This window comes from Lissotriton vulgaris, chromosome 10 (assembly GCF_964263255.1).
Source record: "Lissotriton vulgaris chromosome 10, aLisVul1.2, whole genome shotgun sequence".
In the NCBI taxonomy this organism is placed as follows: Eukaryota; Metazoa; Chordata; class Amphibia; order Caudata; family Salamandridae; genus Lissotriton; species Lissotriton vulgaris.
Window position 1 is genome coordinate 981,971,218 of NC_141698.1, and position 14,915 is coordinate 981,986,132.

The 14,915-nt window shown below is 45.2% G+C and overlaps 1 protein-coding gene across 1 annotated transcript in view; it reads left to right on the forward strand.

Annotated features, from left to right (window-relative positions):
• THSD7A (thrombospondin type 1 domain containing 7A) overlaps positions 1 to 14,915 on the forward strand; it is a 959,544-nt gene that overhangs the window by 813,973 nt on the left and 130,656 nt on the right. The window contains exon 15 of the mRNA XM_086941983.1: positions 9,242 to 9,426. Within this exon, the coding sequence (XP_086798109.1) occupies positions 9,242 to 9,426 (185 nt within the window). The remainder of the gene's footprint in view (positions 1 to 9,241; positions 9,427 to 14,915) is intronic.

Below are 14,915 nucleotides of genomic sequence, written 5' to 3' on the forward strand. Positions count from 1 at the left end.
AACTGTAAATCAGGCCAACAAAAGTGGATTTTCCATTTGTAAAAATGTTTAATCATCAATACGTGTACGTGTAGGTAAGTGTTCTTCCAGGAGCAAATCTGTTGAGGTGTGGGAATGCCCTGGGAATTTGGTGCACGACCACCAAATTATTTGTTTCTGGGTATTTACAAACTTTTCCAGGTTTTTTCACACCTTGGACACATTGGACATCTTGCCTGTCAAGAACAGGAGTAAGTTCTTGCAGATGGAGAGAATGAAGTGAGAACACCGCCAAAAGTGATTGAGGAGTCGATATGTAAAATAGTTGTGAAGAACGTAAACCCATTATCTGTGTGCAAATGTAAACCACATTAAGGGGCTCATTAGGATGGAGGAATTTCCGCATCCTCCGGGCCGGTGGAAGCCACCGCGGGCCCGGAGGATGCGGAAATTCCTCTGCGGATCCACCAAAGACCCACCGCCACATTAGGATGGCTGGTGGGTCCTGGTTTCCGTCCGCAGCTTTTCCGCCGCGGTTGTCTTACAACCGCGGCGGAAAAGCACTAATATGGTGACGGTGTCTCTCAGACACCGTCAGCCAGATTAGGATGGGCTCAGAAACATGCTTTTCCGCTGCGGCTTTTCCGCCGTGGAAAAGCATGTGTAAGTTCACTGCGGGGCCCATTGCGGGCCCCCTAGGTGAAGGGGGGATGGGGGTGCACATGGGGGGTACCTATGGTACCCCCCAGCATTTGTGTGCCTGCCGCTTTCTGCACACAAATGCAATGTGTGCTTTTTTACCATTGCGGCGGGTGCAGCTGCAATGGTAAAAATAGAGGATCTGACCGCCAGGGTGGCGGTCACATCCTAATTGCACAGGAGGGACCTCCGCAGGCCATGCGGAGGTTCCCTCCTACTCCGGGGCCGCAGACGGACGTAAGTCCGTCCGCGATCCTAATGAGCCCCATAGTTTTGTGTACACAAATAATTTTGCATGGTCATATATATGAATTCACAGAACAATTAGTCTTTGATAAGTGTGTGTGGTTTTAACTACCCAGGATAGTCCTGAATTCTTTTGTGAATTCTAAAAAAAGAGAGAAATGTATTTCAAACGTAGGCGAGAATTCAACAGACCTATGTCCCATTTTTTTGTTAATAGGCCCGATGTTTATCTTGGTGGCGAAAGCTGAAGATAAAGAAGATAGCTTGAAGTTCACACAGAGTTTTCAGAAATATAATGATATTATGCACATCAGGTTGAATGAGGATGGCATCAAATCACTTTTAAATGTTACTACCCAGGGGCTTCTAGTTATTGGGCACTGAGAAAGCTCAAATAGGAAAATGAGGCTGTTTATTGCATTGCCCTTTTGTGTTGACATTAATGTATAATTTGTACCTCTCAGACCCGTCATTTGTTATGTGGGCTATGGTTCATCGTAGAGACAGCTCCATAAATTAATTAGAAGACAACTAATCCTGTCAACTGTGGTCCTGGAACAAGCAAGCCTATTTGAAAGCGTCATAGGCCTGTCACTTTCACATGAATTAGTAATGATTTATGGTCGTCCTGCTTACAATATGTGTACAGTATTCCAAAGGCTCTCTGTACAGTGTTGTAACAAAATGGATGTATGTCGTTACAACGCATACTTTTACTCCGCATACCATTACAACGCGGTTTTTACAACGCATACCATTACAACGCATAGCGCTTTGAGGTGCTGGATAGTGGTAAGTATAATTTACTATTCTAACTCCAGTCCCCGTGGACCCTAGGGAAGGTGTTGGATAGTAAATTAAACTTACCTCTTATCCTAGAGCGCCCCCCAGCGCAATGCGTTGTAATGTCATGCGGTGTAATGCCTGCGTTGTAATGGTAGTGCGGAGTAAAAGTTGCGTTGTAACGGGTGTATACCAACAAAATTGCTCAAATTAATTTTCACATGCATTTTTTTTTATTACAATGCTACCTGAATGTCTTTGACTTAATGATTCAAACATATGTATCAGACACCCATATTTATTCCACGATCAGTTCTTTAAAAAATAAAAGATAGCAGTGAATCCTCATACTCGATTCCTTCATCACTCTTTCTATACACTGATCGGCAATGTAATTAAATCTTCCACTCCTTATGCATCTTACCTTTGCCACCTGATTTCTTTTCCCATTTCCCCATCTGATACCACAAATAGTTTTTTCTCAATTTGTGTCTAGAAATGCAGAATGCAAGTAGTAGACAGGTTGTTGGACTTGGCCCTTTTGGTAGGTTCACCCCAAAACTTTTTTGCATTCTCCTAGCCTGTTTCTGTACCCTGTTGTTGGTGATTTTAGGCCTCTGCGCACTTTTTCACTGTGGTTCAGTGTAAAGTGTGTGCGCTCTCTGTGTATGTGTGGTGAGAGTGGCCTGCCCTCCCATAGGAATGCATGGGGATATGTGTGTCCATGGTAGTTCCTGATATGTGGGGAGTGCAGGAGTGAGTTTAGTATGTGCGAACTCATGAGGAAAAATGCTGCGCAATGGTGTGTGCAGATTGATTGTGGCTAGTGGAGAAGTGCCACTTTTAGAAGTTCGCATTTCTGTGTGCAGTGTGATGTGAATTGCCTGTCCGGCTTGTAAGTGACAGGGGCTGGCTGGTGTGCTTGGCTCCAGGAGCAGGTTGGTTCTGCCCGGTGGTGAATAGGGAGATCTGCATGTAGATGGGAGGGAGGAGTTGCACCTGGGACCTGAATATTGCTGTGCCTTTCCTCCACAATGCTGGCTCCACCCCCTGTGGTGCACCTGATGTCCCTAGCCTGTCCAGTGAATGGAAGAGGGGAGCTGAGCAAAACAAAGTGCTCAGGAGTTCCCCGAACCAGTTCTCCCATTGCCTGTACCTGGCAGACAAAGAAAAATGTGGTATAAGAAGGGGCTGTGACCTCATGTGTCTGTTCTGCCTTGGATCCTGACCCTGTGGGGCGTGCTGCTGCTGGGGCCCAGGGGGTGCTGCCATGAGGGCTTGCCTACCTGGGCCCAGCATGGCCCCTGGATGCTCTAAGGATTTCTTGGGCCATTTTGCTCTTTTCTGTTTACTTGGCCAAGGCTTGATGCAGCCTTCCCGCGCCTGGGGAGCGCTTTATTCTAATTCCCCCAGAGAAGGAGCGAGCAGGAGTGGCAGCGTGGCGCTACGGGAAGGGAGAGAGAGAGAATACCCACCTGAGGGATTCCCCCGTGATGCGAGCACTGCGGGTGCCCACCCTGCTTATTTTAATATCTAATTGCAGGTGCCCACCCTGCATTATGGCCGCTTGTTTGGATTTAATACAGCAGGTGCTCAGCCTGCATCTGCATTTTTGGTGGAGGCACGGGTGCCCACACCACTCTCCTGCTGCTCTTAGGGTGGGTGCCCACCTCGCGGGTTTCCCTGAGGAAGAAGCCTCCTCCTGGCCAATGCAGCGCGACTAGGAAGTCAGGCACATTTGCGAGGAACATGGGAGGCGCCCCTTTTGTGTCACTTCCGCCTTCCCCCAACCGGGAGAAGGCTACCAAGAAGACAGTTCCTGCCTCACTGGGCTCCCGTGAGCTAAGAGAAGCCCCGCCGCGGCCCGCAGAAGTCCATGGTCCCAGGAGGGGGCCCAGGTGAAGAGGAAGAGGCGGCAGCAGCCGCAGATGGCAGCGTGGGGCCTCCAAGAGTGGAAGGAAAGCCCCGCGCCGCAAGATGAGTGTTGCCGGTCCCGCAGCATAGAGAGGCTGGACATACCCTCGACCTGTGGGAAAGAGAGCCCCGCCGCATGGAAGAGATTTCCTCACCCTGTGCAGGAGCCCGGTGAGTGAGGGCTGGGCAGGGGACATGGCGGCACCATTTCCCGAGCGGCCCCCGCGTGGTAGGTGGTCGCTCCGACAAGGGGCACCATGATTTCCATAGCCTAGATGGCTCCAACCCGGGGCAAAGGTTCTTTTGTAGGTCCCGTGGGTGCCAGAGGGCACCATGGTGCCAGGCCCTAGTCCCCCAGCTGCCCCGCTCGCAGAGGGCAGCTGCAACACTTGGGGGGCAAGTAATTTTAGTGCACATTTTATTTTAGAGCGCAAGTGCGCTCCATGAGGGCATTATTTGTTTCAGAGCCAGAGGGCTCCATTGATGGGCACAATTATTTCCGAGAGGGCCCGAGGGGCCAGGTTTTCCCCCAAGGTGTGGACCAGTGGTGCCCAGATTTGTACAGTTCTGGAGAGAGTCCCTGAGAGGGACAGAAGCAGCACAGTGGTGCTAGGCCTCAAGTGGAGATCCCCAGCTGCCCAGAAAGTAGTGGGAAGCTGCACCGTTAAGACGCAATTCTTTGGGGGACATGGATTGTGAGTTAGGAGTGAGATGCACTCATTTGCCCCATCCCTGCACACCTGTGCAGCACTTAGTGCCAGCTGCACCGTTTAGGTTTGCGCAGTGGCGCAATTGGATTTCGCTGCATTGGCAGTGCGCCATGACTTTGGGGACACAGGGCATTTGAGCCCCCTTTCTAAGATGGCCAGTTGGCCAGGGGGGCTGTAGGGATTGTACGGCACAAGGCCCTATTGTGATTGATGTGCTCATGCAATGTGGTGCTAGAAAATGTAATGTATTTAGTATGTTTTATGCACCCGGTTTTGATGCCTCTACATATGGTTTATGCCTATGAGGGTATTTTTATATTTCATGTGGTTATGCTAGTGAGATTAGGTTTCACTGTGCGAGGTACGCCCCTAATGTGAGTTATACTTAGGAGGTAGGGTCTAATGTGTTTAGAATAGCGAGGAGATTGCATAATGAGTTTAAGCGGGTGAGGTTGGCGCAGAATTTAATTTGCGCCTGATGTGACTGTGCATAATGTAGTTTATGTTAAAGGTTGAGGTGGTGCACAGTGATTACCAGTGGTTACTGGTTGACTGTTTATGATCTACTTTACTTTTACCAATTTCTGCTAAGTGCCTATCCTGACAGTTGCCCACGTGGCCCTGTCATGTGTAAATAATCCCTTGTGAATATTGCCAGTGCCAGTTGGCACAGTGTATGTTATGTGTTTACTATTCTAATGTGTTATGAGAATACAAAGGCTATTTTTATATAACCTTGTGTGGAGTTCCTTTTGTAGTGTGCCTAGGATGTTGTTGCTGTGTGCGTGCGCAAATGCTTTACACATTGCCTCTGGGAAAATCCTGACTGCTCGTGCCAAGCTACCAAGGGGGTGAGCAGGGGTTTTCTTTGGCGTGTAACTCCCTTTCCCTGCCTAGAGTTGTGGTTTCTGCCTGGCTTTGACGCAAGCCTTAGGAAACCAGAAATCCAATTTCTAATTTCTAACACAGGTCATACGTTTTTGACTGTGTGAAGTGAGGAAACCTATCTAGGCAAACTGTTTCCTGCATATACTGCTTGTGCGGAAGCTGCCAACATAACTGTGCCATTCATAGAAGTAATTGTCAAGTAAGTTCCGCAGCACATTATAAATATACCTTACTGCAATGAATGCCAGTACAGAAGAGAAAACTATTGGTTCCATAAACAAATAGAGGATGTTCCAGGACCTGTTAAAGGAACAAATACAAAGGGGCAGATTTGCTAAGTATTCGTTCAGCACAGCTCAGTGACCACATTTGCAACACTGCCATGTGCAAAGTTGAAAACACAGCACAGAGTCATATCTATTGAGATTGTCCTGCTGGTCCTGACCTATCCTGTTACTTATATGTGCGACACACAACCTCACACCATGGTGCAGAGGTGGGTGTGCCCTGTCTATCTTAAGATTTATCCTGGAAGCATATCCTCCCATTACAAATTCTTATGCCTAAACACACTTGGATGGAACCTTCACACTGAGTGTGAGCTGTGCATTTCAGCACACAATAAATGCATGTTGTTTTTTAAGAAATTATAACATTTCCTCTTATTAGTGCCTATTTTGAGAAGATATTAGGGTTTTTAAGCAAGTTAGCCAACTATTTTGGCTTAATAGATCGGGCTTTACATCAATACCAAGAAGTGAAATGCTAACCCATCCAACTAAAGCCGCAGTAACGTTCCCCTTGACACTGAGGGGCTTATTTCGATGTCGGGTGGCATTCGCATTACACCGCCGTGGAAACAGGACCGACCGACCCCTGGTCATCAGTTCCAACTGCCAAATCACAATGTGACCGCATACTCCCATAATCCCATTCCTCTATGGGAGATCGTGTTACGGCTGTAAACCAGCTGTAACCCAAACTCCCATAGAGGAATGGAGTCTGTGTTAATACCTGCACCATGTGGCGGGCTGCTCAAGGTGCCTGCCACAAGGTGCAGGGATGAACTAGGAGGCACCTATGGCGCCCCTTCAGTCCTCAACCGGAGGCCCAAAACAGAAAGGGGCCCTGCTAAGGCCCCCCAAACATGCTTTCCGACAGGGTTTCCATGTTGGAAAGCCCGGCATGGAAACCCTGCCGGAAACCGTGCATCGTAATTCAGAAGGCGGGATCTCCTTTCATGTGGAATACGGGCCGGTCGCCTGGGGCCCGTCGGAAGCCAGCCAGAATGACCCGCCCGTTTAAATTCCGACCGGTTGTATTGTTACCAGCGGTTGCAATTGAAAACGACGATCTCGGTCATAAGGCCTCCGATCCAGGCCCAAAGTGTTTCAAAGCAATCCAAAGAGCTTTGAGTGCTGGGAAAAAGGCACATTTCTGTAGCTGGAAATTAAATTCAGGTAAATCACTTTGTGTGGCTTTGCATCACTTTTATTATTACATTTATTAAGCGCACAGCTACCCGGAGGTTTCCCGGCGCTAGAGCAAACTGAACGGTGAAAGGAGGGAGGAACATTAGTTGTTAAAAAGCCAGGTTTTTATTCCCTTACGGAATTTCAGAAAGCACGATTCCGTGCGCAAGGATTGAGGAAGAGAATTCCATAAGGATGGGGCCAACAGGGCAAACGAGCGGCCACCCATTTTAGCTCTGTTGATGCGTGGAATTTTAAATTTGTTATGCGATGAGGACCTGAGTGTACGGGGGGGAACATATTGCTGAACTAGAGCAGCAAGATAGCGCGGGGCTCTATCAGTCATGATTTTATGCATGTAGCAGAGTGCTTTAAAGTGCACTCTGCTTTCAATGCGCAACCAGTGCAGGTTACGCCTGTAGTGAGTGACCGAGGATCTTGCAGGAAGGTGACAAATCAGGCGGACTGCCATATTTTGAACCACCTGGTATTTTCTGGTTACCTCTTTGGCAGCACCTAAGAGCAGGATGTTCCCATAGTCCAGGCGTGAGATGACAAGGGCCTGGACGACGGTCCTCAAGGTGTCTGTGGGCAACATCCATGTGATCTTTCTCAGCCACCTGATGATGGTAGTGCAGGTGGCCGCAACTTTCACAACGTGATGTTTGAAAGTGAGTTGGTTATCGAAGATCACACCGAGATTGCGAGCAGACACTGAAACCTTAATACATTTAGCCACAGTTTCATCTTTAACACTGTTTTTTTTCTTTAGCGGGAGTGCTAAATAAACATTTCTGTCACCTGTAAAGTAACACCGGACCTCATTCCAAAATATTAGATTGATTTTGGAGATTTACTCACCCCAAACACACACATGCCAACCATATTGGAGATAACTTTGGTTTTTGCTGATCTCTAAATGGAGTAGTTGAAAAGTGTTATTGCAAGGACTGGACTGTACATAGTGTCCCCAGGAGAATCATTAGCATTTGTGTCATGTTTTGCACCCCTGGGAAACTTTGCTAATAATGTCCGGTAGAGACTTGTGTTACCCCGTTCCTAATAAGGCTTTCTCCTGGTTGACATGTTTTCCAGTGGAATCCTAAGGGGGTGTTCTCCCATCCGGAGTCTTAGGTGTATATGTATCAAAGAACAGTAACAGCAACCATAATGTTCAGTTTAAACAATCTCTGTTGTTCAGGGTTGTATGACCGAACATCGCAGGGAAATACTCTGAATGTTTTTTACCATGCATTTGTTTACCCTGCATTTTTTTAGAACACATATGCTTTTACAACGTATGCTTTAATCACGCATTGTTTATATATATGTTTATAGATATAAACAATGTATTTGTGGGGGATAACCCCCACAACTTTGAAACTGACCCTAAATGCGTGGTAAATGCATACATTGTAAAAGCATATGCATTCTAAAAACATGCATGGTAAAACATTTATGGTAAAGGAACTACATGTTAAAAACTTCATTGTAACGGCGGTTTCCCGTTGTTTAGCATAACAGAATCCCAAATGTAACTATGCTGCAGGGGGGCCTGCAGATAGTGGAAGCAGCTGGCAGACACGACCTATGAGCCAGAGCAGTTTCTGCCATCTACCGACAAGCATGTAGGTAGGAGTGCAAGTGTTGTGCTAAATGCCAAGGCTTACTGATAGCAATTGCTGTGCAAAAGAGAAGGAAGATGCAGACAAATGAGTAGGAAGGTGTCCCCATGATGAAGTTGAAGACAGTTGCTGAGGCCCAGCATCAGGTCTTCCGTCCTTCACACACGAGCAGGCCCCTCCCATATGTGCAGACGTGCTATGTGTCCAGCATAAGGCCAAAGGTTATGTCCATTATCACATGATTAGTGATAGAAAATTGGAACTGGGGGTAACTTGCAAAGTACTTGAAGTCTAGAAGCCTATAGGGGACTTTCAAAATGATTGTATGAAGTCATCAGTGGTGAATTTTTAACACTGCAATATCCCTGTTACCCACAATAAGGATCATAAACATGTTGTACTTCACAGAAGACAGCTCCTTTGTAGTTACACTGCCTTCCCAAGCTTAGCTAGTATTTCAGTGAGATTTAGGTGCTTGCTATTTGCTGTGTGTGGTTGCCTGGTATTTTGTAGGTGGACATCTGGGGGTATTGTTGTAATTGGTTGAAATACTGCTGGGTATAGATGTGCAGCCATCAGACTAATAGGGAAACATCTTCAACATGTTTTGCCATATAATTACAGGTAGCTGCTGAAAACAAAACCTAACATGAACATCAGAAACTAATATTTAGTAGCAACTTGGAGAACCAAGTAAAAGTAAAGGAAACCAAACTTGTTTTCAAATAAGTATATGTTTCACATTTCAACCATGGGCATACAATGGCAGTGTGTTTTATAAGACATCACTCATAACATGTAAGTATTCAAACACTGTCTTGTAAAAGATTAAAAAGTATTTCAAAGAAAGAGGAAAAGAGTGTCTGGACTTTAGTAAAGTGACTTTGAAGCAGTGGTGATTTTTATTTTTATTCATAATCCCTAGGTTACATTGAGGAAGCATGCATCATCCCATGCCCATCAGACTGTAAGTTGAGTGAGTGGTCCAGCTGGTCTCGCTGCAGCAAGTCCTGCGGGAGTGGGGTGAAGGTTCGATCCAAATGGCTCCGAGAAAAACCCTACAATGCTGGAAGACCCTGTCCGAAGATGGATCACGTTAACCAGGTACTGGTCTGATTTTTAACTTATGGTATGTGCACGGATCTACTGAAGAAATGTGTTACCTCTAAGCATGGGCGAATTTTGCGAATTTGCGATCCGCGAATTTGCGGATTTGCGAATTCGCAATCCGCAAAATTCGCCAATTTGTGGATTTTTGTTTTTTTGCGTGTTCGCAGGGTTTTTTGCGTGTTTGCGGGGCTTTTTGCGTCTTCGCGAGCCGCTTGCATAGCCAAGTTACCCATGCAGTCGTTTATGGAAGAGGGAGAGAGAGATAGATAGATAGATAGATAGATAGATAGATAGATAGATAGATAGATAGATAGATAGATAGAAAGAGAGAGAAAGAGAGGGAAAGAGAGAGGGAGAGAGAGAACGAGAGAAAGAAAGAGAGGCCGGATCTCTGAAGGGCCAGATTCCTGAGTTGCCCCTACAGAACATACAGCTTTTTATTTTTAGCAAAATGCATATGAAAATTGTGCTGTAAAGGTCTCTTTCAGTTTAACCCCTCCTGACAACTCAAAATGGGTGTATTTGCCATCCTCTCCCTTCTTCCTGTTTTTTATATCTGTAAGTGCTTCCTGATGAGGTTTAATTCCTTGGACAGGTGCCTCGTTGCCTACTTGTAACTATTCTCTGACCCTGCTTCAAGGGTCAGAGCAGGGTCAGAGAATAGTTGCAAGTAGGCAACGAGGTGCCAGGAAGCAATTAGCAGCAGGTGTCCAAGTTGAAGTTAATTTGTTTGTAACCCTTTTGTAAAAGGTTACAAAGAAATTAGGTTCAACTTTTGCACCTGCTGCTGTAAACCTTGCTTGGCTGAAAATTCGTCCCCGCTGATTCGCGGATTTTACCACGATTTCGCGAGATTCGCGGATCGCGAAATCGCGGAAAATCCGCAAATTCACCCGCGAAACAGATATTACGCCTACCCTTAGTTACCTCGACAAATCTAAATTGGGTAAATTATAGCTCCTACGAGGCAAAGGATTTCACCTCAAGGAGCAACTAACAAGATTTAACCTAGGATTCGTATCCAATCCACTAGGGAGGGCATGCGTGGAACATCTTGATAGTTTTCAGAGAAGAAATACGTTTGTTGGACATATATGTCTCAGATCCGGGAACAAACTGTAAACAAAGGTTTTAAATTTAGAATCTTGGAACAAAAGTATTATTATTATTGTTCATTATTTGTATCCTTGTTGCGCATGCTTTTGAAGTAAGTTGCTTTTCATCTGTGGAATGTATCTTAAGCAGTTCTGGAAAGTAAAAAAAATAGCATAATAAAAAGGAGTAGTTGGGCTATGGAGTTTGCACTGAGATTGTCTTAATAGGTCTCTTCTGCTGTGTTAAGAATTGTAACAAAAATTGCTTGGACCTCCATGAAGTAGATATTCCTAGGAAGAAGGTGTGGGATGCTTTTGAGCACTTTTAATGAGTGCTCATGAACTGTGATAAAAACGTCAGTAGCATGATGCGCAGAAAAACCACATTTCATCCTATATGATATGGCCTCAGTCCCTTATTTCAAGAGCAAAATCAAGGCATCGGCTATGAGGGAAGCCTCCCTCCTCTCAGTCTACGAGGATCTCATTTGGACAGCACAGGGCAAGACACTCTCCAAGTCCAGCTTATGAGCAGTCATCCAGTTAGGATGCTTTTTTCTTTGATTGAGTAAAGGACGCTTTACCCCTTTGGCATATACTTTAAATGTACGGTGCAGTGCAATAGCTTCATTTTATATGTCCCAGTGACACCTCACTTACAGTAGATTTGTTATCTATGTTCACTTGTTAAAGTGTGTGAATCCATGCGTGTGTGTGCGCACACACATAGGTTTGGCAATGTCCCCTGTAGTTTGAGCTGATAGAAATTATGTAGGAATCATCTGGAATAATTTCCAGCTTCACTGTCCTACTCAGTACATTCAATCAGGGAAAGATGACACACTGTTTGGTACCTAAATAGAAAGCACAATTTCACATTCTGATGTGGTGCAAAAACAATTAAATTCTACCTTAGGCTTTTAATGGTATATTCTTCTATGTTCAGAGGGTCACTAGTTTTCTGCTAATTATGAATGCATATGTATTAGGAGAGGTTATACTGTAGTTAAATACTGATACTGTCGGATGTGGTATTACATCATGTGATGTTCCTGCCAAATTTTGTACTGTAGATGAGGAGATAACATAGTAAAACTGCAGGACCCCCCCATTTTGCTTTGTAAAACCGTCCATGTACAGGTGTTTTTTTATTGGGGTGTGCGAAATTTGCGTAATTGCACGATTTTTCCCCTAAATTATGTGAATTATATAATTATGTAAAATGCAAATCTACGATTTTGTGCTATTTTTTAAGTGAAAAATGCATGCTCAAGTCAATTTTGGAGCAATGAAGACACCACAAATAACAGGTCTTTACGTTCTGCTTTCCCATGCATTTGTTGTACATTTTAACATAAAATACACATTCGAATTGTCAATTATTAAGCAAAGTGACATAATGGTGAAATTTTAGGAAATATGCATAACAAGCATAATGCAAAATACAGGAAATTTCACCAATTTAGCAAATTACTCCAGCATAATTTCACTGAGGCCCAGACCTCGTATTTTCCCTACACAAAACAAAACAAATCCATGTACCTGAGTTGTGATTAATGGCTGTTACAAATGGGGTCTCATGTTGGCAGAGGTTAGCAGCCTTCCAAGTAGGGACCATCCCTCTAGTCAGAGTAAGTCAGAAACACACCCTAAATGAACCTGTGCTCACCATCTGGCAGCTTGGTGCGGAGCAGTCAGGCTTAACTTAAGAGGCAAGTATTTGTGTACCACTAAAATGACAGTAACTCAATGAAAACACCACAAAAAGACTCCACACGGTTTAGAAACATAGAGAATATTTATCTGTTAAAAATTACAAAAATTTGACCTATTCAAATTTTCATATACCAGAGCAATATGTTAACCCCTCCGACGCTCATGACGAGCTCAGCTTGCCAAGAGACACGGTTCCCGTGTGCTCATGACGAGCTGAGCTCGTCATGACCGTTAGAACGCTCAGGTGCGGGGCTAATTCCCCTGCTGTGCTGGGCGTTCTAAGGAACGGGCGTCATCATGACAAACTCAGCTCGTCATGAGCACACGAGAAACGGGGGGAGGTGGGGTCGCTGTGCGCACCCCCCCCCCAGCACAGCGGCAGAATCGGCCCGCAGCCAAGGGGTTAAATGTAGCAGTGCTCCAAGCGTGTGCGTTATACTGAAATCCTGTGAGGACTAGCGCACTTCCTTTATATCAGTTATGGTAGTATGTCCAGCAGCGCTATTCCTTGTAGAGCAAGAGAAGAATTAGGAAAGTTGACCCCTGTACCCACAATACCTTTTGATTCAGTTTGTAGCCACGGGGCAGGGAACCACACTGCTGCAAGGCCCAGTGTGGGGCCATAGGGCAATCAGCTGTTGACCCCATAGTGATTGTGGAGGGGGTGCCTAGCAGGTGAAGGTTGTCAGGGCAGTCATGCAGGTGACGCTGGAGACTCCCACAGTGCGGGTCTGTAGACGCATGTAGAGGTGAGCACACTGCTCTTCTGTGAACTCTCAGCTGCATCGACACTGCTTGTGGTCTCCACTGGTGCGGACAGCTCATTTCAGGCAGTTTGCAAGGTCCTTGGTGTTCTTGGGTTCCAGTGGGACCAATGGGTACAGGCCAGCAAGCCCTGGGAGACACTCTAGTGGTCTTCTTGTGGTTTCTGTAGCAGGGCAAAGGTCAGCAGGGTAGTTCAAGTAGGCTGAGCAGCAGTCCCATAGAACAGTCAAGTGCAGCAAGATGGCAATCCTTCAGCTTTTCAGCCTTTACTGCCACGTAGTTTCTTTCAGGATCAGTGGTGTACTAATTTGTAGGTTCCAAAAGTCCTTTTATGTAGGGGTGCCTTGGAAAAGCCTACAAAACTGCACATGTATCTTTCAGCCTAGTCCTGGCTCCAGACTGCTGATTAGCCCTTTGTGCGAGAGCAAGCCACAGCCCATTTGAATGTAAGTGTGAACCACTTTGCCCTCTCTCTGCCCAGGAAGGCTATCAGTTTGTAGATGAATGCATATGTGTCTCCTGGCATCCAACCCATCTTGTGTTTTTGGCTATCTAGAGAGTATGCACAAAGGTGTAGCTGTCACCCAGGCCAGATGTGAATTGGAGGTAGGCTGCAGGAATAAAGTTAAGAGCAGAGAAATGTCCACTTTCTAAAAGTGACATTTTTAAAATAGCAGTGATAAATCCAGTTTAACCATTAAAGAGGGTTTATCATTCCTATTCCAACCATACCAAACATGATAGAACTACTCCTTTCTGATCAGGAATTACCACTAAAAAGTATATAAGGGAATTCCCAATGCTGGCCTATAGAAGGAATAGGCCTCACAGCAGAGAAAAACGAATTTAGGTGTTTGTCACTGCCAGGACATATAACTTAAGAGTATATGTCCTGTATTTTAGGTACAGAGCACACTGCAGTTAGTGCCTACCCTATGGATGACTTATGTATAATGAAAGGGGAGTTTAGGGCTTGGCAAGTGGTTTTAAATGCCAATGTGAGGTGACACCAATCTTCACCACAGGCCTTGCAATGGCAGGCCTGAAATAGGATTAAAAGGCTACTTGAGTAGGTGGCACGAACAGTGCTGCAGGTCCTCTAGTAGCATTTAAAGTACAGGCCCTGGGTATATCGGATACCACTTTACAAGGGACTAACAGGCAAACTAAATATGGAAATCATGTATATGCCAATCATACCATGTTTTAAGGGGAGAGCACATGCAGTTTAACACTGATTAGCAGTGGTGAAGGGCCCAGAGTCCTAAAGCCAATAAAAAGAGGGTCAGAAAAATAGGAGGAGGAAGGCAAAATATTTTGGGATGACCCTGCAAAAGGGACCAGGTTCAACAATGGCCAAATGAGAATTATGGCCCATGTTGCATCTCTGCTGGCGGATAGCAAAATGAAGATTATCCTTCAGGACACCCTCTAAAGTTAGGGTTATGTGTTGAGGCCGGCAGTATCTTGGTATCTAATTAGTTAGTGCATGGTGCTAAACTAGAAGGCTTTAGGGTTTATTTTCTTCATCACCTCTTAACTACAGCCAAAGTTCACACAATTGGGCTCTTCAATCAGGACACCATCTCCATGCTTGTGGCCAGTAGAAGCAATGATATAATCCAATTTGCTGTCCATTTATCTGATCTCTTTGACCAAGACACACATTATTGTCCTGCCAACCACGCTAAGTGGGGGTTGGCGATAAAATCAGCACTGTATACACTTCTGGATGTATTATTGCCCGATGAACAAATATACAATTCAACATGTAAAATGCTATTAAAATATTTTTCCATCACTAACAAAAATATTTTAAAAGAGTTTTAGTATTACACGAAGTCATTTGAGGATGGTTAAATTGTTGTTTTATATCATTATAATAAAACGAAGACTATTAATAATTGAAGGGTG